Source organism: Thunnus maccoyii, chromosome 4, assembly GCF_910596095.1.
Source record: "Thunnus maccoyii chromosome 4, fThuMac1.1, whole genome shotgun sequence".
NCBI classification, from domain to species: Eukaryota; Metazoa; Chordata; class Actinopteri; order Scombriformes; family Scombridae; genus Thunnus; species Thunnus maccoyii.
Genome location: NC_056536.1, coordinates 35,633,643 through 35,659,726, shown reverse-complemented (window position 1 = coordinate 35,659,726; position 26,084 = coordinate 35,633,643). Strand labels below are relative to the sequence as shown.

General features: G+C 40.7%; 1 protein-coding gene across 4 annotated transcripts; it reads left to right on the top strand.

Annotated features, from left to right (window-relative positions):
• Positions 1-1,698: 1,698 nt before the first annotated feature.
• Positions 1,699-25,836, top strand: khk (ketohexokinase). 4 transcript variants are annotated; one of them, XM_042410204.1, is made up of 9 exons: positions 1,699-2,382; positions 3,244-3,360; positions 6,890-7,024; positions 7,210-7,344; positions 15,028-15,100; positions 16,849-16,995; positions 17,073-17,161; positions 24,857-25,014; positions 25,427-25,836. In XM_042410204.1, the coding sequence occupies exons 1-9, from the start codon at positions 2,285-2,287 to the stop codon at positions 25,528-25,530; spliced, it is 1,056 nt and encodes a 351-aa protein (XP_042266138.1). In that variant the 5' UTR covers positions 1,699-2,284; the 3' UTR covers positions 25,531-25,836. The 4 variants fall into 4 exon arrangements, with proteins under 4 accessions (XP_042266138.1, XP_042266135.1, XP_042266137.1 ...); XM_042410201.1 differs by lacking the exon at positions 7,210-7,344 and adding an exon at positions 6,136-6,147 and having other exon boundaries at positions 1,704-2,382; XM_042410202.1 differs by lacking the exon at positions 7,210-7,344 and having other exon boundaries at positions 1,707-2,382.
• The last annotated feature ends 248 nt before the right edge of the window (positions 25,837-26,084 follow it).

Sequence of the window (26,084 nt, the reverse complement as noted above, 5' to 3'; positions counted from 1 at the left end):
ACAACCATAAGACTTTATGAAATGCTAGAGGGATTTAAAGTTGAAATGACTAATAAGGCTAACGGAGCGTTAGCTGCAGCATGACCGGAAGGAAGCATAACCAGTTAGCCTCCGCTCGGCTCTCAGCTAGCCCCGGCTCTCTGTTTGGATCCAACCGGACCACCGAGCCCGGTTTGTTATTCAGGTTAAAGTGGGAAGAACCAGCGGGTCTGTCAGTCAGTTAAGTGAAATGAAGCCTGCGGAAGAAACACCGGGACCATCATGGTGAAACAGTCCGTGGAGGAGTTGCTGTGTTCGGCTGCACAGATAGGAAATCCGTCGGCTGACAGGATGTACCACTCTAACCCAACAGCGGTTGGCAACCAGCATATTAAGTACATTATAGTCACCCTACGCTTCATACTGTGGACCAAAAGTTAAATCCTACACATTAATTCTGTCTGTATAATAAACTCAAAAAGACAAAAACACTGCTGCTCCACCCACTTGGCAGGTTCATTAAAGTCATAATGCTGAGCCCAAAGACTCTTCCTGAGTTCTTCCCCCATATATTGTCTTTCTTGACCATTAGTGCAATATATGATTGCAGGTATAATAGTGTCCTATATGTGCTTTATCACCATAACCAATCAGCAAAAATGAGTCAAAAACTAATGTTAAATAAATGTGATCTCAATATTGAGGAAAAATAATCGTGATTATGATTTTTGCCCTAAAGACAACATATTGATTTATACACACACACACACAAACAGTTTAAATATGTATGTAATGTTTGTTTTCTTTAATAAACTGTTACTTGAACACTTTCCATTGTGCTCCTGAATTTCTTTGATGCTCCAAAATTTTTCATTTGTGAACACATGTACTCCTTCAGAAAACATTAAGCATTGAACGCTGCTGTCAGGTGTGTAGAGACAATAAGTAACTGATACTCATATATGTGAATGGAGAGTGTGAGTGAACCGCTAGGTGCTCGGGTCCTAATAAATGAAAAACTGCAGTACAGAGCTACAAATTTTAGTTTTGATTTTATTTTTCTGCAGCACTTTATCACTAAACTGTCACTCTCACTCCATTTTTCCTTCCCCTCATAGGTCATCCCCACTACTGAATTATACATATAAGACCTATAATTATTGTAAAATAAATGATAATAACACCAAACTTCATACAAAGTTTGTATATAATCTGTTGTAAGTATATAGGCCTTTCTGCTGTATCCTATAAAAGAAAGAAGAGAGAAAGAAAGAAACAGAACAGATGCAAGAGGGTCTTCGGGCCCTAATGAAGTTCTGTTGAGTTTTGTGCATCCATATCTTTGTGGTTTAATATCATGCTATAAAGGTGTGTGCTAGTGCATTGCTTTGGTGAACTGTGTTTATATTGTTTGCATAAACACTTACCTGTTATATCTTCTGTCTCCTACTTGGTGTTTGGCCAAAAGAGTCCCCCAGGCTACAAACACCAACATAAATGTTCCAGGAGGGACAGAGTGATAGGATGGGACAGTGAGGGGTTTGGTAGTTTAGTGTACATATATGTTTATTGTAATTATGTTTGTGTGTTTATTCAGGGGTAAATAGCAGTAAGTAGGTCATTGTAAATATTATGTGTTAAATTACATTCTATATATATTATCTATGGTAATTAGCCATGTGATAATACTTTTGAGGACACCTGTCACTGGAAGCATCCAATCTAGTGGACCAGTGATACAGTATAGAAGGCATCAGTTTCCATTAGTCTGTGTTGCTGATCAGGTCCCCTTATCTGCAATGCTGCCATGCATGAGCTGCTATAGTTGTTTTTTGTTGGTTGGTGAATAAGCACCTTTTGGTTTTGTATACCTTACCATCGTCTTGGCATCTCTTTTTACTGCATCATGCAGCCAAATGGTCATTCTACCAGTCAGTAATCTACAGTCTGCCTGTAGTCTCCTGTCAGTATCAGCAGGAACTGTTTTTCATGTCAGTGCAGGATGTCAGTGTGACAGACTTTTAACAGTAAATCAGGAGTGTGAAACTAATTACAAAATATTTCCTCCTCCTCTTCAGCGCCCCTCCAGCTGGTGGCGCCCTAGGCCTAAGAAAAGCCAGCTACTGTCCATATAGGCCATTAAAAAGGCTTTTATTTTATACTGACACTGACAGGAAGTGGTGTCTTATTGTTGTAAATTAACTCTCAGCTCACAGATGAGATAACAAGACATTTGTGTTTCAAAGTCCAGAGTGCAGCCATTTGTCACAGACTGAATACAGACCATCAGTGTGTGCGGATCAACATGGAGGAACAGAGAAAGAAGATCTTGTGTGTGGGTCTTGTGTGTCTTGACATCATCAACGTGGTCGACAAATACCCAGAAGAAGACACTGACAGCAGGTTAGCACACAAGCTAATGCTAAGACCAACAGCAGGTTAGCACACAGGCTAATGCTAACACCAACAGCAGGTTAGCATACATGATAATGCTAACACCAACAGCAGGTTAGCATACATGTTAATGCTAACACCAACAGCAGGTTAGCACACAGACTAATGCTAACATCAGCTGTGGGTTAGCATACATGATAATGCTAACACCAGCTGCAGGTTAGCACACAAGCTAATGCTAACACCAACAGCAGGTTAGCATACATGATAATGCTAACACCAACAGCAGGTTAGCACACAGACTAATGCTAACACCAACTGCAGGTTAGCACACAGACTAATGCTAATACCAACTGCAGGTTAGCACACAGACTAATGCTAACACCAACTTCAGGTTAGCACACAGACTAATGCTAACACCAACTGCAGGTTAGCACACAGACTAATGCTAACACTAACAGCAGGTTAGCACACAGACTAATGCTAACACCAACTGCAGGTTAGCACACAGACTAATGCTAACACCAACTTCAGGTTAGCACACAGACTAATGCTAACACCAACTGCAGGTTAGCACACAGACTAATGCTAACACCAGTTGCAGGTTAGCACACAAGCTAATGCCATCAAACAGTGTTTGTGAAAATTGTCTCTCACTAAATGATTAATATCACTTCTATCAGATAAATCTGATCAAAATGTTATTATGTTCTATTGATTTCCACTGATTACCTATAGTTTTCATCCTGACTTTGTCACAGTTCTTGTTCTTTTCCAGAATACAGAACTGTTCTGACAACCTGACAGTTGTTTTGATGTTCACAGTTACAAACTCACAGTTTTGTCCCTGTCGTCTCTCCGTACATGCAGGTGTTTGTCGCAGCGTTGGCAGCGAGGCGGGAACGCTTCAAACTCCTGCACGGTGCTGTCGCTGCTCGGAGCGCCCTGCGCCTTCATGGGGTCGCTGACTGCTGGACCTGTGGCCAAGTGAGTACTTATCAATACATTCATCAATACATTTATCAATAACCATGTCTGTTCAGACTGACCAGGTTCAAATGTATCATGTACATTTTATTATTATTATTATCCAGTATGATCCAGTCCCAGTAAAACACGAACATAAGATGGAAACAAGCCACCAATATCAGTGATTGATTGATTTCTAATACTTACCTCAGTCGATCAATTAGTCACTAAACACTATAAATGTAAATAATAAAAGTGAAATAATTTAAAATGAAAGAGTCACATTAAAAGCAAACATGGTTATATTGTGTCTCTTCTCATGATGTCAGAGATTATAATCAATATATTTCATGAAGTCCTGTTGAATCCACTGACACACACCGGCCGATCGGATCTGATGATACAGTATTGATTATAGATTGATCACACACCGGCCGATCGGATCTGTATTGATTATAGATTGATCACACACTGGCCGATCGGATCTGATGATACAGTATTGATTATAGATTGATCACAACCAGGTGTTCTAGTGATTTCATAATTTTGCAGTGATGCTGTTTCCATGGTAACCTGCTGCTTTTTACACATATATTAGTTCAGCTAACCAATCAGGGAACAGCGTTGCAGTGAAGGGGTGTGGCCTTTCCATGATAGACTTCCTGATCCGAACCCGAACCCGAACCCGCAGTCGGTCTGAATCCACCAGACACGCTGAACCCGAATCCGACACACGGAAACCCGAACCGAACCCGACACGCATAAATTAACTTTCATAAAAGAGAGACCTGATCCAAGAGGAACCCAAGCAGAGCGAGACCCGACCCGAACAGACCAGAACAGACCCGAACAGACCCGACCCGACCCGACCCGACCCGAACAGACCAGAACAGACCCAAACAGACCCGAACAGACCCGACCCGAACAGACCCAAACAGACCAGAACAGACCCGAACAGACCAGAACAGACCCGAACAGACCCGAACAGACCAGAACAGACCAGAACAGACCCGAACAGACCAGAACAGACCCGAATAGACCCGACCAGACCAGAACAGACCCGAACAGACCCGAATAGACCAGAACAGACCAGAACAGACCAGAACAGACCCGAATAGACCCGACCAGACCAGAACAGACCCGAACAGACCCGAACAGACCCGAATAGACCTGACCAGACCAGAACAGACCAGAACAGACCCGAATAGACCCGACCAGACCAGAACAGACCCGAACAGACCCGAACAGACCAGAACAGACCAGAACAGACCCGAACAGACCCGAACAGACCCGACCAGACCAGAACAGACCCGAACAGACCCGACCAGACCAGAACAGACCAGAACAGACCCGAACAGACCAGAACAGACCCGAACAGACCCGAACAGATCAGAACAGACCCGAATAGACCAGAACAGACCAGAACAGACCAGAACAGACCCGAACAGACCAGAACAGACCCGAACAGACCATAACAGACCAGAACAGACCCGAATAGACCCGAACAGACCAGAACAGACCAGAACAGACCCGAACAGACCAGAACAGACCAGAACAGACCCGAATAGACCCGAACAGACCAGAACAGACCCGAACAGACCCGAACAGACCAGAACAGACCCGAACAGACCAGAACAGACCTGAACAGACCAGAACAGACCTGACCACACAGAGAACACAAACAGCCTGATGAGCTATCAAATTATACATTAAATCAATTAATTAACAATTAGCCATGGTGGGAAAGAGCAGCTGCATAACAACAACAACAACAACAACAACTACAACAACGCCCCAAGAACAAATGTAAAGTGACAGAAACAAAAATAATTTGTTTATATGCTTCAAATACAAATTTATAATGTATAATAACTGACTATAACTATAAGTTATTATATATATATATCTGTTATATATATATATAATAACTGACTATAACTATAAGTTATTATATATATATATATATCTGTTATATATATATATATATATATATATATATATATATACACACATATATATACTGTATATAATGTATATTCCACTTCCTGCACTAACAATAAAACCTTGTGTAGCAAACTGGGCGATAGACAAACATAAATGTTCTAACTTATTTATTCTTAATTTTATTTAATACAATTTAATAATAAATGTGAATAAAACAGTCTTTCATGTAGATGACTGATTTTCCTAAAATAAGATCAACTTCTGATTTTATTGATCTTTAATTATTTGAAACAGAAGTAAAAGTTTTTAACTTCAGTTCAGTTTATTCATTTAACACGAACTCATAACCCCGAACTGCCCCATAACCCCTGACCCCATAACCCATAACCCCTGACCCCTGACCCCATAACCCCTGACCCCTGACCCCATAACCCCTAACCCCTTACCCCTGACCCCATAACCCTGACTCATGATGTTCAACATTAACTGTTTATTGATTTATTGCTGAATACACACATAATCCTTCATCATCATCTCCTTCATCATCCTCTCTTTCATCATCATCATCCTCTCCTTCTTCATCTTCATCCTCTCCTTCTTCATCTTTATCCTCTCCATCATCATCCTCTCCTTCTTCATCTTCATCCTCTCCTTCATCATCATCATCCTCTCCTTCTTCATCTTCATCCTCTCCTTCATCATCATCATCCTCTCCTTCTTCATCTTCATCCTCTCCTTCTTCATCTTCATCCTCTCCTTCATCATCATCATCCTCTCCTTCTTCATCTTCATCCTCTCCTTCATCATCATCATCCTCTCCTTCTTCATCTTCATCCTCTCTTGGATCAGTTCAGAGCTCAGGTGAGGACAGTTTCCTGTCTTTAGTTTTATTTTGAAGGACAGACCAGATGTAAAACAGTCTCCTGTCATTAGTTTTATTTTGAAGGACAGACCAGATGTAAAACAGTCTCCTGTCTTTAGTTTTATTTTGAAGGACAGACCAGATGTAAAACAGTCTCCTGTCATTAGTTTTATTTTGAAGGACAGACCAGATGTAAAACAGTCTCCTGTCTTTAGTTTTATTTTGAAGGACAGACCAGATGTAAAACAGTCTCCTGTCTTTAGTTTTATTTTGAAGGACAGACCAGATGTAAAACAGTCTCCTGTCTTTAGTTTTATTTTGAAGGACAGACCAGATGTAAAACAGTCTCCTGTCTTTAGTTTTATTTTGAAGGACAGACCAGATGTAAAACAGTCTCCTGTCTTTAGTTTTATTTTGAAGGACAGACCAGATGTAAGACAGTTTCCTGTCTTTAGTTTTATTTTGAAGGACAGACCAGATGTAAAACAGTTTCCTGTCTTTAGTTTTATTTTGAAGGACAGACCAGATGTAAAACAGTCTCCTGTCTTTAGTTTTATTTTGAAGGACAGACCGGATGTAAAACAGTTTCCTGTCTTTAGTTTTATTTTGAAGGACAGACCAGATGTAAAAGTTTCCTGTCTTTAGTTTTATTTTGAAGGACAGACCAGATGTAAAACAGTTTCCTGTCTTTAGTTTTATTTTGAAGGACAGACCAGATGTAAAACAGTTTCCTGTCTGTAGTTATATTTTGGAGGATTTTCGGAAGTTCCACATCGACGTGTCTCTGGTTACTGAGCATGCTCAGTGCATCCTTCCAGCTTCTGTGATCATCATCAACATCAGCACAGGAAGCCGCACCATCCTGCACATGAACAGGTGTGAACAGATGTGAACAGGTGAGAAGGTGTGTGTGTGTGCATGCGTCACTAACTGTCTCTGTTTCAGGATCCTCGCCATCACAGAGATGATGGCTCCGCCCCCGACTGTTGCACGGGTTTTCTTCGTCTCTGTCTGTGGTTTTACTTTGGACAACAGATAAAACTGTTTCCTGTCTCTTTCAGTTTCATTGTGGACGACTTCTCGCGGCGTGCGGTTGATATCTCGGCGGTGGTTTGGCAGGTCAAAGGTCAAACTCCGTGTGCGTGTTGTGTGGTTTGTCCGTCCAGCGGCTCTCGAACAGTCGTTCTCTCAGACACGTAAGACGAACCGATGGCCAGGCGGGGGTCACCCAACATTCACAAAATGCCTTTTTATCAATGAGTGTTTGTTACCATGGAGACGGGTGTGATCGGTCAATCTGCAGCATCACATTTAAGGGATCAATTACCTCGATCTCTAACGGCAACACAGTTTACAATTATCAATAACAAAATTAGATACACTAATATTAGAGGTGCAACTTTATAAAAGTTATAATAAAAATATTTCACAGTAAAATTATATTAAAATGTTCAGGAGAGGACGGACGGAAGCCCAGAGGGCTCAAAACATACAGTCATAAAACAACAAAACATCAGACACTTTAAATGTGAACGAGCTGTAAAACAACCAGTCACACTAAACTCTATTTAAATAAAAGATATTTTTTAAAATGTGTTTTAAATGTTATTAAAGAAAACGACGACTTCACAGTTGTATTCAGTGAATTCCAGAGATGAAGACCTAACCCTAACCCTGACCCTGACCCTAACCCTGACCCTGACCCTAACCCTGAACCTAACCCTGACCCTGACCCCTAACCCGAACCCCTAACCCCTAACCCCTGACCCTGACCCTAACCCTGAACCTAACCCCTGACCCTGACCCTAACCCTAACCCTAACCCCTAACCCTAACCCCTAACCCTGAACCTAACCCTGACCCTGACCCTAACCCTGAACATAACCCTGACCCTGACCCTAACCCTGAACATAACCCTGACCCTGACCCTAACCCTGAACCTAACCCTGACCCCTAACCCTGAACCTAACCCTGACCCTGACCCTAACCCTGAACCTAACCCTGACCCTGACCCCTAACCCTGACCCCTAACCCTGACCCTGACCCCTAACCCTGACCCTGACCCCTAACCCTGAACCTAACCCTGACCCTGACCCTAACCCTGAACCTAACCCTGACCCTGACCCCTGACCCCTAAACCTGACCCCTAACCCCTAACCCTGACCCTGACCCCTAACCCCTAACCCTGACCCTGACCCCTAACCCTGAACCTAACCCTGACCCCTAACCCTGACCCCTAACCCTGACCCTGACCCTGAACCTAACCCTGACCCTGACCCTGAACCTAACCCTGACCCTGACCCCTGACCCCTAACCCTGACCCCTAACCCTGACCCTGATCCCTAACCCCTAACCCCTAACCCTGACCCTAACCCTGAACCTAACCCTGACCCTGACCCCTAACCCTGAACCTAACCCTGACCCTGACCCCTGACCCCTAACCCTGACCCCTAACCCCTAACCCTGACCCCTAACCCTGAACCTAACCCTGACCCCAACCCTGACCCCTAACCCTGACCCTGACCCTAACCCTGAACCTAACCCTGACCCTGACCCCTAACCCCTAACCCTGACCCCTAACCCTGAACCTAACCCTGACCCTGACCCTAACCCTGAACCTAACCCTAACCCCTAACCCTGACCCCTAACCCTGACCCCTAACCCTAACCCTGACCTCCAAATCTGATCAAACACGGACGACAATCAGGTCACTGAAACATATCTGGAAGGTTTATATCTGTGATATATGAACATAAACATAAACATAAACATACAGAGGAGTATTTACAGAATAAACAAAGGTGCAGATGGCTCTCGGCTAGTAGAGTTGCAGCCTGAATAATGTCACAATAATTGATATATGATCAATCTATAATACAGAGTTAAATAAGAAGAACAAACTTTCCTCAATATAAAATAATCATTTTCATTGATCTTTTACAAACATGATCAATAAGTTCTTTCTAAGTTAGTCTTTCATCTACAGTAACTCACAAGAGTTTAGTAAACGGGAAACATTTCTGAATCATTGATGAATATTTTAGCGTCATCTTTTAGATATTTTTTGTTTTTATTGCAAAATATCATTAAATTAGATTTTTCTACATCGAGAGTTTGTTCATCTGAAACCGTTTAGAGATGAAGGACATCCCATCGTCTGCAAGCTGGATTAGATCTTTAAAATCATCATGAGATCAGTATCATCAGCATCATTAATATAAATCAAGAACAGAAGTGGACTCGGGACAGAACCTTGTGGACCAGGGACAGAACCTTGTGGACCAGGGACAGAACCTTGAGGACCAGGGACAGAACCTTGTGGACCAGGGACAGAACCTTGTAGACCAGGGACAGAACCTTGTGGACCAGGGACAGAGCCTTGAGGACCAGGGACAGAACCTTGTGGACCAGGGACAGAACCTTGTAGACCAGGGACAGAACCTTGAGGGACTCCACAAAGTGATTTAATCTATCTGAGATGCAACCGTTCTCCATCGTTTAAATAACTGACTGCAACATCCTGTAATCCATGTCTGTTAAACTTGTTAATAAGAATATTGTGTTTAACTGTGTCAAACGCTTCGGAGAAGATAATAGAAGAAATCTTGTTGACCAGCTGTAACAGCGACATGTTGATGTTTGAACAGGATGATCTTTGAGAGTCTTGTATAAACGAGGTAATATAGAGATTGGACGATCATTAGTGAAAGTATCATGATCACCTGATTTATAAAGAGGTATAACTTTATCAACTATGAGATCATAACCCTGTTCATAGGAGAAGATATGGGTAAGAGGATCAATAACTGAATTAATAATTTATTTGATCAAGTTATGTCTGATTCCATCGAGTCGCTCAGCAGAATCCTTTAACTTCATAATACTGTTTATTTCTTTAACAGATAAATTTACCTGTAATTATATCAGAGTCTAAATCCTACATTTATAAAACCTTTATTGAACCATCAGCCGTCTCCTGCGGTTCAGAGGAATCCCATCATTCCCAACATCTCAGACGCTCCAACTGGAGCTTTTTCTCTATTTAACTGATTGATAAGTTTCCATGATGACTTTTCTTAATTACTGAGTCAAATTATTTATGAACTTCTCATAAGTTTCCAGATTTAGAGGAGTGGGATTCATAACGAATTTCTTCTATAATTTGTTCTTTATAATAGAGAATCTGTTTAATTCATCAGTCAACAAGGTTTCACATTTATGGAGTAATTTGTTTTTGTCCTTTTAATCACATTTGTTTAAAAGTAGCTGAGAATGTTTGATTCAACATCTTGTTGATATTAATCAATAATTATTCATCCCAATGTCATTTATCAATGACTCCGTATTCTTTCTGGAAAACTGACGATGTTTTATGATCTCTGATGGAGTATTTTATGAATCCTGGTTTGATGATCAGAAATATCAGTCATCAATAATCCTGCACTAATACTGTTATCTAAGTAGTTAATTAATATGTTGTCAATAAGTGCAGAGCTCACTCTGAGGAGATAGGGTTAGGGTAACCCTAGTCCAGGAAGGCAGGTTTAGAGGATGGAAGATCCCGTAAACCTGGACTGTCAGTCCATCAATCATCCACACATTAAGAACTCTTCACCATATGTTATTTGGAAATTTGATTAAAAACTGTTTATATGGTTTAAAAATATATTTAAATAGGTTCAGAAATAAAAATAATAATAATATAAATGGCTTGTATCGTATCACGGATCGTATCTCAGATTTGAGTCAACAATCATCATTTTTCTCGGATCAGCCAAGTTGTTAAATTAAACTGCAACATGAGCCCTGATACCCTCCTTTTTAAACATGGTAGTGAATGAAACAACAGTCTGTGTCCACATCATCAAAACCAGATAACTTATAAACATGAACACACATTTTGTCCTGCAGCCATCAAATGCTAACGCCAGTTAGCAGCTAGATGCTAATTAGCTGCAGCACATTCAACATCATGTAAACATACCTGCAGATGTCACAACGGACCCGTTAGATGCCGGTTTGGTCGTTGCTCTTCAAAATCCCAGTTAGCCAACCGCTGTCTGTCCAGGACTTGTACTCACAGCAGTTTGTTTACTTTGTCTAAAATGAGACATTAAATTTTGTGGTTAATTTGCGCATCACATGCGTGCCGAACCGCGGGGGGCGACCCGCACGGATCATGGATCAACTACGTTCCGTTACACTAATAACTAATATAAACTGTGCATATACATATAATAATATAATGATCAACAGGCTTGTGCACAATGCAGCCGGATCAGTGATAACCTCAGGAGATCCAGGCAGCCACAGCTGCTCACCTCAGGCTGAGGGACCTGAAACACCTGCTGTCACATCATCAAGCAGGTGATCGGCTCAGCTGTTGGGTCAACAACATTTTATTTTCATTTTTTTGGTTTCAGCAGTCTGATCCTGAACTAATTCAGATGTGTTGATGAACTTTTATCAGCCAAACAGACAGAAAACATTCAATAACCAAATATTACAAATAGCTACAATATGAACATGATGTAATTATTTAACTCTTGTTATGAACTCAGACAACATGTGTGACATGAAGCTTCTGGTCTGTTTAGATGTGAAGCTCTGACATAATGTCCATTTCTGCTCCTCTCCTAGCTTTGATTTATGTTTTACTTTATTTATTTGTGCATTACAAAATATATTTTTTATACAATATTTAAAAATGCAATTTGTACACAAAGACATTCACATATAGATAACAAACTTTTACCTCCATATAGCCTACATGAATTTAAAGTAAATAAATATTTGTACAGGAGATAATTATAATAACTATAATTTAGTTTTATTTGAATCTGCTTATTTCTGGAATAAAATGTTAATAAGTTTGTTTAGACTGACAGCAGCTGATTATGGTCCGATTGCTGCAGCAGTGGAATTTCTCTGTAAAATACTTTAACAGTTTAATGTTGATGATACATATCATAGATTAAATGTTGTTTTGATGATCCCAAGGTACCAGGTCATTTTAATAGGCTGTGTACTATCATACACAACACAATTAAAACAACAGATAGTGATTGAGTAGCTACACTTGAGTCAGTCATGTGATGTAGCTCCACCCGTCTGGTGCTGCACGTACATAAACAAACACTCTGAGGCACTTTGTGAATGCTGATCCTGGTCTAATAACAGCTGGTCACATGGCCCACTGCAGAGCGAGTCATCAGGTCACTGTGGGGTCACAGGGCTCACAAGCATAAAGACTTGAAGCAGATGGAAACTGTTAGCCTAGCTTAGCATAAAGACTTGAAGTGGGTGGAAACTGTTAGCCTAGCTTAGCATAAAGACTTGAAGCGGGTGGAAACTGTTAGCCTAGCTTAGCATAAAGACTTGAAGCGGGTGGAAACTGTTAGCCTAGCTTAGCATAAAGACTTGAAGCGGGTGGAAACTGTTAGCCTAGCTTAGCATAAAGACTTGAAGCGGGTGGAAACTGTTAGCCTAGCTTAGCATAAAGACTTGAAGCAGGTGGAAACTGTTAGCCTAGCTTAGCATAAAGACTTGAAGTGGGTGGAAACTGTTAGCCTAGCTTACCAGTTAGCAGTATCTGTTTGAACGTTTCTTGTTGAACCGTCAGCAGGAGAAACAGGATGTGAACTATGAGTCAGGCAGTAAAACTTTGGACTGTTCCTTTACAGTTTAGCAGATCTCAGTTTGTCAGCTTTGCTTCATCTCAAACTCGTCGCTTCATGTAGCGTTAGAGGTTGGGTTAACCCTAACTCTGCGGTGAGTTAGGGTTAAGGTCAAATAAAGTCAATTTTAGTCATTTTCAGTTAGTGCCAAATCCCAACAGAAGTTATCTGAGGACTCTTTTCACATAGAGCAGGTCTAGACCAAACTCCCCTTTAATGGGAAGAAACCTCCAGCAGAACCGGACTCTAGGTGGCGCCATCCGCCTTGACTGGTTGGGTTGAGAGAGAAAGAAGGAGGGAGGGGGGAGACAAAGAGAAGTATAATAACAATAACAATAACAATAACAACAACAATAATAATAATAAAAATATAACTAATAATAATGGTGGTAGCGGTCACCTACAAGACAAGAAAGCACAAAAACTCTGTGGAAAAAGCAAAGTTAGTGACATGCATTGATGTTACATGAATGCATACAGATGGAGAGGAGGAGGAGGAGAGAGGAGCTCAGTGCATCATGGGAAGTCCCCCAGCAGTCTAGGCCTATAGCAGCATAACTAAGGGCTGATCCAAGGCGAGCCTGGTCGGCCCTAACTATAAGCTTTATCAAAAAGGAAAGTTTGAAGCCTACTCTTAAACATAGAGAGGGTGTCTGCACCCCGGACCAGGGGTTGGGTTGTGGAGCCTCTGCAGTGGGTTCAGGGTTAATTCAGCTCTAATTAAAATGATGTTTAATATGAAAGATGATCAAACATGTACACTAATCAAACTGTTTTAATCTGCAGCCTGTAAGAATCTCTCTTCCAAAATGATCAAATCAAACTAACAGCTGTGCAGGTGTTTTAAAGATAACAGGCTTGGTTAAATGTCTTCTCACAGATATTGAAGCAGCTGCACTTTTTTTTTTTTTTTTACAAATGTCTCCAGGAGACACTGAAGGAATAGTTTCATTATTTTTCTGTTGATGATTTTGGAAGTGAAGTCTTCACAGTTAAATTAAAATCAGTTTTACAGTTTTTCATGGTGACTGTTTGACTTTAATGAGGTGTTTTATTTTTTAATATATATAAGCTTTTATATATATATATATATATATATATAAAAACAACCTTTCAGATCAAAACACATGATTTTATCCTCACAATTCAGTCTGATGGGTCGATGGTTAAACTGAAAATCTTCAGAGGAGGAAGTGACATCCTGTTTGTGTCACATGACAAACTGTAAACGACTCCTTTTCCACCTCATTAACAATCACACAAACACACATGGATCTGATTCAAACTTGTTGTCATTCTTGAGATGTGTTCAGTGATTGTTGTGAAGAAACACATCCCTCCATGAAACACTCAGATATTTCCAAGTGTACCAATTAAAGGGCTATCCCACTGACTTACCAACTGGTGAACTGGTCCTCGGTCATTCTCAGCTTTTGATGATGTCACAGTGATGTCATTAGACTACACATGTCTAACAGGAAGCTGTTTACCAGAAGGAGGTGCTGATCAGGTTTTACCCTGAGGGATGAAGGATGATGGTATAGACCAGTGGTCCCCAACCCCCGGGCCGTGGACCGGTACCGGTCCGTAGGTCGTTTGGTAACGGGCCGCACAGAAAGAATAAATAACTGACATTATTTACATTTTATTTATTATCGAAGTCTGAACGATGTTTTATTTTGAAAAATGACGGGGATTCTCTCCATAACAGACGGTCCCATCGAGGGCCCGGATGGGACCGTCTCTCAGGGCTCCCACTGATTCAGCGTTATGTCGACTTGTATTTTTCAGGCACTTTATATTTCTTTTTGTGGTGTATCTTATTTTGAAGGCATGTTTAAACATTACCATAGCGACCGGAGAGTGTTAGGGGGCAGAGAGGATGTTACTCATGTTATGTTGTTGGTGCAATGTTACAAGGATGCTGCTAATAAAGTTGCATACGAGTACACAGTGGATTCAGGTTTATTATTATATTTAGAAAATACCAGTTTTTATGCCGGTCGTATTATTTTAGTTTGTTGTCTTTATCTGCTGCACCTCAAAGGCCGGTCCGTGAAAATACTGTCTGACATTAAACCGGAAAAAAGGTTGGGGACCTCTGGTATAGAGGATGAAGGAATAGAGGAAGGAGGGATTAAGATTTAGAGATGAAGGATGAATGATGAGAAACATAAACGCTGATGTCACTTCCTGTCTGCAGGAACCTTCCTGACGCCACGGCAAACGATTTTTCCAAAGTTGACCTTCGTCAGTTCAAGTGGATCCATTGGGAGGTAAAACAGACTAACCTCAGAAATCCATCTAAACTAATCAGTCTAACCGGAGTTAAACCAGACTATCCTGAGTAACCTGGTACCTGTGGTGGAGCAGGTGAACACAAGCACACAGGTATAATAGAAACAAAGTGTTTGTGTTGAAGGTAGGGGGAAAGGAATACAGTCCTGGGAAGCTTGTACAGATAGCTGGGCAATGGTGCAAATCCGTGCTTCCAATTCACTGAGCCTTGCCTTCAACACTGCAAATAAACTATATTTATTATATTTACCATTATCACTATAGGATGCAGAGGAACAGCTAAACATAAGAAACACTGAGCAAGAGAGAGCAGGAGAGTGAGAGGGGGAGAGGGAAACCATTGCTAGCTGCTAAGCTAAACTGCTAAGCTAAAGTAGCAGGCAGATCTGAATAGTGTGTAATCAACTGCGGGATTAGCAAGAAAGTTGCTAAAAGAAGGAAAGCACTAGGAGTAAGTTTAAATGTACAGCAGGTAATTATCTACAGTAATGAAGAATATAGCAAAAGTATCCAGCTTGAGATCAGCAAAAATGCTGCCAGTAACACAGCCGACAACCCAAAGACCAGAGAGAAAGATGTTTTCAAAAGTCTTTGTGTTTTAAGCTCTCGGTTCTTTTGTTGCTTCTAATTGAATCTTCGTGGTTTGAAGTTTAGTTTCTCTCCCGCGTCCCTACTTGTTCTTTCAGATATCTGCTTTATTTGACCATTTCCTGATCGCTTTCAGCCATTCTGGAGCCATGTTAAGTTACTGCTGATGAAAACATTTCCTGTTGCTGCTTCATATTAAAAGTTTCCCACTGACAAACTAATTGAAGGCTTTTATTGTGAAGACCTTATAGAAAACAAAATGTGTTGATCTGGCAGAATGTAAATGATAGAGGCTGAGTATAGAGATGGTTTGGCTCAAGCACACCTGTCACACACACACTGACACACACACACTCACACTCACACACTCACACTCTCACACACACACACACACACACACACACACACACTCACTCTCTCACACACACACACTCACACACACACACTCACACTCACACACTCACACTCACTCACACACACACACACACTCACACACACTCACACACTCACTCACACACTCACACACTCACTCTCACACACACACACACTCACACTCACACTCACTCACACACTCACACTCACACACACTCACACACACACACACACACACACACACACTCACACTCACACACACACTCACACACACACACACACTCACACTCACACTCACACTCACACACACTCACACACTCACTCTCACACACACTCACACACACACACACACACTCTCACACACACACTCACACTCACACACTCACACTCTCACTCTCACACACTCACTCACACACACACACACACACTCACACTCTCACACTCTCACACACACACACTCACTCACACACACTCACACACACTCTCACACTCTCACACACACACACTCACACTCTCACACACACACACACACATTCACACACTCACACACACACACACTCACACACTCACACTGACACTCACACACTCACACACACTCAAACACACACACTCACACACACTCTCACACACACACTGACACACTCTCACACTCACACACTCACACTCACTCACTGGGAGAGAGGCAGCAGGTCAGGGAGACACAAGGTCATGTCAGTCCATCTAAACCAGTATGACACAGTACTGCAGAGTGTTTTTAACCCTGTAGGGGCGAAATGCTGAGGAGCAGGTGAAGATGATCCAGAGGGTGGAGCTCTATAACAGCACGTTGCCACAGCAACAGAAGATCACCATCTCTGTGGAGATAGAGAAGACCAGGGAGGCGCTGTATCAGCTGTTTGCTCACGGTGACGTGGTAAGAGTCTCTCAGATGAACATCAGAGCGTCGTAGAGTTGTTTCAGTCTGATCTGTCGTCTGGTGTTTCGTCTCAGGTGTTCATCAGTAAAGATGTGGCTCGTCACTTCGGCTTCCAGTCGGCTCAAACCGCTCTGAAAGGACTCTACGGCCGGGTCAAACAGGGGTGAGTGGAGGTCAAAGGTCAACAGCCAGGTTGGGTGTAGTCACAGTCAAATTCTGCTCAGACATGAAACAGAGACCCAAACACGTCTCTTCTGACCCGTTTGATCCATCCTGGTGCTGCAGAACCCAAGATGTTTTTATTTCTTCTAAGACAAATCAGATGCCTGTCAAATAACTGACAATCAGTAGTATCGATCAGTAGTACCGATCAGTAGTACCGATCAGTAGTATCAATCAGTAGTATCGATCATTAGTACCGATCATTAGTACCGATCATTAGTACCGATCAGTAGTACCGATCAGTAGTACCGATCATTAGTACCGATCAGTAGTACCGATCATTAGTACCGATCATTAGTACCGATCAGTAGTACCGATCAGTAGTACCGATCAGTAGTATCAATCAGTGGTCAATCTGAATTTATTACTTGTGTGTTTAAGCATCTCATTTAGTTTTGAGGTTTCTACTTAACTTTTTTTCCAGGTCTTACTCAGTAATCAGGAGGTCCAAACGGTTCTGGTTCTAACTTAACTTTTCACTTATATGTGTTTGTTCTTTTGTCATGAATGTTCTAGAAGAGATTTGGTCTAAATCTGCTGTAGCATAATCAACAACGCTGCTGCCAAGGTTTGAACAATATGTATAACATCCAGAGGACGTTCCAGCCTCCCATCGACACCGTTCAGACCCAGCACTCTGCTGACCTGCAGGACTTGTTCTCGTGTTCAGGGTTAGGGTTAGTACACCGTACAGACCCAGCACTCTGCTGACCTGCAGGACTTGTTCTCGTGTTCAGGGTTAGGGTTAGTACACCGTACAGACCCAGCACTCTGCTGACCTGCAGGACTTGTTTGTGTTCAGGGTTAGGGTTAGTACACTGTACAGACCCAGCACTCTGCTGACCTGCAGGACTTGTTTGTGTTCAGGGTTAGGGTTAGTACACCGTACAGACCCAGCACTCTGCTGACCTGCAGGACTTGTTCTCGTGTTCAGGGTTAGGGTTAGTACACCGTACAGACCCAGCACTCTGCTGACCTGCAGGACTTGTTCTCGTGTTCAGGGTTAGGGTTAGTACACCGTACAGACCCAGCACTCTGCTGACCTGCAGGACTTGTTCTCGTGTTCAGGGTTAGGGTTAGTACACCGTACAGACCCAGCACTCTGCTGACCTGCAGGACTTGTTTGTGTTCAGGGTTAGGGTTAGTACACTGTACAGACCCAGCACTCTGCTGACCTGCAGGACTTGTTTGTGTTCAGGGTTAGGGTTAGTACACCGTACAGACCCAGCACTCTGCTGACCTGCAGGACTTGTTCTCGTGTTCAGGGTTGGGGTTAGTACACCGTACAGACCCAGCACTCTGCTGACCTGCAGGACTTGTTCTTGTGTTCAGGGTTAGGGTTAGTACACCGTACAGACCCAGCACTCTGCTGACCTGCAGGACTTGTTCTCGTGTTCAGGGTTGGGGTTAGTACACCGTACAGACCCAGCACTCTGCTGACCTGCAGGACTTGTTCTTGTGTTCAGGGTTAGGGTTAGTACACCGTACAGACCCAGTGATCCAGTACAGTGATGTAACTGTCACCTTCAGTACTGGTAAAGTCTAGCTCCTCACCAGTTCCAGCTTATAAATGTCCAGTGATCAACACAAACTTCTGAGCCCAGAAATGACTGATCTCTTCTTCTATGGTGGCGAAAATCTCCTCAGTGAAATATGGAGATTCTGTTGGAAGAATATAAATTGCACATAAAAAAGTTTTCTGAGTCAAAATTATATCTTTTAAAATTTTTTACCAAATGTGACATTTCCCTTTTTCATTATTAAGGCCTGAGCAGGAAAGGTCCCCAGCACTGAAAGTTTTTCTAAAGATTATTATTATTATTATCATTATTATTATTATTATCGTTATTATTATTATTATTAATATTATTATTATTATTATTATTATTATTATTATTATTATTATTATTATTATTATCATTATTATTATTATTATTATCATTATTATTATTATTATTATCATTATCATTATCATTATTATTATTATTATTAATATTATTATCATCATTATTATTATTATTATTATTATTATTATCATTATTATTATTATCATTATTATTATCATTATTATTATTATTATTATCATTATTATTATTATTATCATTATTATTATCATTATTATTATCATTATTATTATTATTATCATTATTATTATTATTATTATTATCATTATTATTATCATTATTATTATTATTATTATTATTATCATTATTATTATTATTATTATTATTATCATTATCATTATTATTATTATTATCATTATTATTATTATTATTATTATCATTATTATTATCATTATTATTATTATTATTATTATTATCATTATTATTATTATTATTATTATTATTATCATTATCATTATTATTATTATTATTATTATCATTATTATTATTATTATTATCATTATTATTATTATTATTAATATTATTATTATTATTATCATTATTATTATCATTATTATTATTATTATTAATATTATTATCGTTATTATTATTATTATTATTATTAATATTATTATCATCATTATTATTATTATTATTATTACAGTATGCCATTGCATTTATGATGGACTTGCACACACATCAGAACTGGCTCGTGGGCTAAAGCGCCTCCAAACGCAGGGCTATGTTGAGATACAAATGTTCATAAAATTCATTGGGATTATTTTATTGCTCACATCATCCTGGCCATAATACATATTTTTTCAAATTTTTTCACCAGACAGGAAGTCAATTTTAATTTTACCAACACATGTTTGAGGCCTTGTTGATGCAGTAAAACTAATATTTCAATTAGTATCACATTTAGGTTTGGGTGTCACATTTCTGCACTTCCTAATTACTTTTAGCATTTTTGAGAAAACAAAAAGAAACAAAACTCTGCATATGTATCAGAAGTGATGTAACTTGATATCTGATATGGATCTTGGGTTTGGGATGCTAAAATGGCACAAGCGGACCCCCTAGAAAAGCCCCCACCTTTAAATTTGACATAGATGTACAACATTTGATCTCCAGACTTATGAAAAGACTCTAATTCTGTTGATGGGACTATAAACTCTGTATAGTTAGGGGCACAGCCAGTGGGGGCATCTCCTTTGCACCAGGGGTCCGTTTCACAAAGCAGGTTTAGTGAAAACTCAGAGTCTGTTAACCCTGAAATGAGGGAAACTCTGAGTTTTCCGTTTCAAAAAGGGAGGTAACTCAAACCAGAGAAAGAGGGATAACTCTAGCTTGTTTCAGAGAGAGGGGTAACTTAGGCTCTCGGTCAGTTACCGTAGTAACAGACTCTATGAACCTAACCTGGTTGGGACCAGGTTTTTCTCAATGAACCTCGAGTTTCTCTCAGTCTCCGCCCTCTTTCAGAGCCACACACTCCATTTGATTTCCTCATTCATTCAGTCAGCAGGCGAGTTTTGGCGTAGCCTGGTTCTGCCGTCTGTCATTTAAAACAATCATTAAAACAATCAGAGTCAGTATATTAGAAGTCCATTAGGCACAGTAACATCTTTCACTAACATGGCATGTCCTTTTGATAACGATCTCGTGGATGAAGGTGCAGCATTACTGCGCAGAGAATTAAATATTCGTTGAGAGATGGTTATCAGACCGCGCATAGATGTTCTAGCATTTCCAGACAATTATCTTTTTGAGAGATACCGTTTCACGTCACAGTCCATCATCTACATACACAACCTAATCCGTCCTTACATTTGCAACATTACCGATCGTAGTCATGCTCTCACATCCCAGCAGATATTGTATGTTGCGCTGCGTTTCTTTGCAAACGGAAGTTTTTTGTACAGTGTCGGGGCCAGCCACTGGCCTTCCTATAGTCTGGCTTAGGGCCAGCTCCTCTGCCTCCGTTAGAGGTGGCGGTGCTGGACCACCACCCGTTTTACGGACATCTGCCTTCTTTCTGTTGGCTGAGTAGAAGTCTGTGTTAGTTTAAATAGGCTTAATTATTTAACAGAACATGATGTAGATGAGAAGACATTTATGTGTGTGAAACCAGCATTATGTTGGGGATAAAACAACTGCTCAGTCAAACAGCCACTTAATATTTACTTTACAATGTAAAACATGATCAAAATGAGGTTCCCCCATGAGATTATGCCGAGGTCTCACCTGTTTGAACAATGTTTTTATATTTCATCCTAAACTGCTGCTAAGTGCGCTTCTCCCTCGCGGGATTGGACCTAAATAAAATAAATTAATAGGCGACCAATCAAGCAGTTTTCCTCTGTAATATTATTGTGATTACAAAGGACTACATTTAAACTTACGCATTGACCCGAGCAGCGATGTTCTCCCACGCCGTCTCCCTCTCTTTTGCAGCTGCAGCGGTGTTGCACTTCTTTTTGAAAACATGTTCAAACTTGCCGTATTATCGCATTAAGATGTCTAGTTCTAGTGGGGTGAAAAACGCAGCCCTCCTCTTCCCTGTTGCCATGGTGACTCGTTGAATCGGGGCTCCATTGATGCTGGCTTTTTATAGTTGTGGTGCACGCGCTTAACTCCAGGTGAAACTACTCCGAGTTGAATAAACTGACTCAAATCAGCTGTTCTGGAACCGGAAACTCAGAGTTTCTTATCTCAGAGTAGATCAACTCAGAGTTCAGGATTAGACTCAGAGTTTGTTGAACCTGCTTTGTGAAACGGACCCCAGAACTTTGAAAAACCCTGTGGATACATCAAACTGTCGTGGAGTTTTACCCAAAAAGCTGTTTTCAACCACAGTAAATTCACTCAGGCGGTAGGCTATATGTTTTTGAATGACAGGTTCTGTTTGTTTCATGTGTGATAGTCATGATCATCTGACAGATTATTTAGTACTTAAACACATCCTGAAGTTTGCCATGTCACAGTTTTTCAATATACAGCTTTAAAGTTATATATCTGCATAAATACGACGTAAAACACAAGTCCTAAAACTAGATAAAGTGAACCCAATTAAACAAATGAGTCAAAAAAATAAAGTTTTTCATTTATTTATTGAGGAAACTGATCCAATCTAACATATTTGTGGGGGATAAAGTATGTGAAGCCTTGCTTTCAGTAACTGGTGTGACCCCCTTTTACAGCAATAACTTCAACCAAACGTTTCCAGTAACTGTTTATCAGCTCTGCTCATCAGCTTGGAGGAGTTTTAGCCCGTTCGTCCTCACAGAACAGTCTCAGCTCAGGGATGCTGGTGGGCTTCTCACCATGAACTACATGCTTCAGGTCCTTCCACAGTATTTCTACAGGATTAAGGTCAGGACTTTGACTCGGCCGTTCCAAAACATTAACTTCCTTCTGCTTTAACTGTTCTTTGGTAGAATGACTTGTGTGTTTAGGAGTATTACATGCTTGTTCTTGGTGTGATTGTTGTTGTTCAGCCACTCCTGCGGAGGGTAACAGTGCTGTTGGACACGATCTGCCTGACAGTCGACTGGTGGAGTCTAAACTCTTCAGAAATGGTTTTGTGATCCTTTCTAGCCTGGTGAGCATCAACAACTGTTTTTGTTTGAGCCATGACACACTTCCACAAACCTGTGTTGTGAAGCTCAGACTTTAATAGTGAAGACCCAGATTTCTCTTCTTTAAATAAGGCAGGGCCTCCCAGACTCACACTGGATTGTCATCCCATTGATTGAAACACCCGACTCTAATTTCCCCTTCAAATGTTTTGATAAATCTAGAGGTTCACATACTTACACAAATATGTAACATTGGATTTTCCTCAATAGATAAATGAACAAGTGTAAAGTTTTTGTCTCATTTGTTTAACTGATGTCTCTTTATCTAGTTTTAGGACTTGAATGGAAATCTGATCATGTTTATACAGAAATAGAGCCCAAACCTCCAGGCAGCAGCAGTGTAAAAGTCAGTCAGGTTTAACTGTCAGGAGTCATTGTTGGGATGATTGAACAGCTGTTTGTCTAATGTGTGTTACAGCAGACTGCAGCTACAGTCTGCAGGACGAGGATGAGGAGTGTTTTGTGGGGTCAGTGTGTGTGTATGTGGGGGGGGGGGCACATCGCCTGGGGGAGTGTTAGTGGGCGCAGTGTTTCTTTTGTCTGCACTGGTGCGAGGCATGTGCTGAGGGTGCAGAGTACTACATCTGTCACAACTGTGACAATGAATACAAAAGGAGAATTTATCTCAGTAATACAGGAAATTAAATGTGCTGTTTTTATGCTGCTATACTGTTAAATTTTCTTTTAAAATCTTTTAAAAGTTTCACTGTTCATACTGTCGTAAAACGTTTGATGGAATTAAACATCGGAAACGGAACTTTATTAAGATGACGGACAACGTCAATAACAACATGTTTTAATAAAAACAAGAATAATATAAACAATTAAAGTCTATAACGTTGTGTTACTTTTGTCCTCACTGTTGGGGTCGAAAGTAACAATGAACTCTACGGTTGACTGTGATTGGTCGGGATCTGTCTCTACGGTTGACTGTGATTGGTCGGGATCTGTCTCTACGGCTGACTGTGATTGGTCGGGATCTGTCTCTACGGCTGACTGTGATTGGTCGGGATCTGTCTCTACGGCTGACTGTGATTGGTCGGGATCTGTCTCTACGGCTGACTGTGATTGGTCGGGATCTGTCTCTACGCCTGACTGTGATTGGTCGGGATCTGTCTCTACGGCTGACTGTGATTGGTCGGGATCTGTCTCTACGCCTGACTGTGATTGGTCGGGATCTGTCTCTGCGGTTGACTGTGATTGGTCGGGATCTGTCTCTACGGCTGACTGTGATTGGTCGGGATCTGTCTCTGCGGTTGACTGTGATTGGTCGGGATCTGTCTCTACGGTTGACTGTGATTGGTCGGGATCTGTCTCTACGGTTGACTGTGATTGGTCGGGATCTGTCTCTGCTTTGTATCTCTGACAGTTCAAATTCCTGGTTTAGAGTCAGAGTTAGTTCAATAATTTGGTCGACACTGATAAGTGGTTATTGATCAGTGCTGGTCTGAGGTTGAGCAGTATTGGGTGTTATTGATCAGTGCTGGTCTGAGGTTGAGCAGTATTGGGTATTATTGATCAGTGCTGGTCTGAGGTTGAGCAGTATTGGGTGTTATTGATCAGTACTGGTGTGAGGTTGAGCAGTATTGGGTGTTATTGATCAGTACTGGTGTGAGGTTGAGCAGTATTGGGTGTTATTGATCAGTGCTGGTCTGAGGTTGAGCAGTATTGGGTGTTATTGATCAGTACTGGTGTGAGGTTGAGCAGTATTGGGTGTTATTGATCAGTACTGGTGTGAGGTTGAGCAGTATTGGGTGTTATTGATCAGTGCTGGTCTGAGGTTGAGCAGTATTGGGTGTTATTGATCAGTGCTGGTCTGAGGTTGAGCAGTATTGGGTGTTATTGATCAGTGCTGGTCTGAGGTTGAGCAGTATTGGGTGTTATTGATCAGTGCTGGTCTGGGGTTGAGCAGTATTGGGTGTTATTGATCAGTGCTGGTCTGAGGTTGAGTAGTATTGGGTGTTATTGATCAGGTTTCTGCTTTGTGGTCCTTGTTGCACCACTCCTCCTATTTCAGCCTGTTTAGATGCAGAGCTGTTTGTAGTGAGACCTGCTTCACTGGCTGGTTTATGATAGACATCATGTAGGTAATGAAGCTGTGATCTGTGTCTGCAGGGCCGTCCTGATCTGTGCCTGGGCAGAAAAAGGAGCCGACGCTTTGGGACCCGACGGTTCGGTCGTCCACTCGGACGCTTTTCCTCCTGAAACTCTGGTCGATACTCTCGGAGCCGGAGACACTTTTAACGCTGCTGTCATCTACAAACTGGCCAATGGTGAGACTTCACAACTGTCCAACTTTCAAACTGATGATGTAATAATCTGCCAATCATGGTGAGTGCAAAACATCATAACTTACTGCAGATTGTATAATAACTAAAGACAAGATGAGTTCAGTGGCAACTGTTCTGTTAAAAATGTAATAACTCAACATTTATTGTAATAACAAATTAAAATGTAATGTTTCAGGTTCGATATGTAGCACAGATCACCTCCTGGCCTGTATGATCCGCTTGTGATCCATGTTGCTCAGACTGACGATCATAATTAAATCAGGATGAAGATCAGAGTCTTCTTCATTCTGTTGATGAAGATCAGAGTCTTCTTCATCCTGTCGGCTCTGACTCTCTAAACTCTTCTGTAGTTTATTTACTTTAATAAATAAATGAATAATGTTTCTGTCGACAGGTGGAAGTCTACAGGACGCTCTGACCTTCGGCTGCAGAGTCGCCGGCAGCAAGTGTGGTTTCCATGGTTACGACGGCATCGCCGAAAAGTTTACTGACGGCTGAAAATGAATAAACCGTTTGATGTTTAATTGTGAGATTAATTGAGAGAAGTGTGGTTCCAGACCCTTATTGTGAATTATTATCACTTATTACTTTATTATTATATTAAAATAATTATCGGTTTGATAAAAACTGTGAATCTTTATTAATCAACGTGTTTCAGACCTGATGATCTATCTGATAATATGATCATTAACGGATAGTTTATTGATTAATAACTAATAGTTAACTGTTTGATGATTGATTATTCACTGTTAACTGCTGATGAAATGATAGTTAAGTGTAATTAACTGTGTCATCTTCCAATAAATGAAGTAAAAACTAATTAACTGCTGAATGTTTGTCTGATTAGAGGAGAATCTGTCTGATGATGTTCACTGATTCATTCATTCATCAAACTGTACTTATTAATAATAATAATGATAATAATAAACTTTATTTATATTATTATTAATAATAATAATAAACTTTATATTATTATTAATAATAATAATAAACTTTATTTATAGCACAATGCATAAAGTGCTTCACATTAAAGCATCAATAAAAACAAGCGG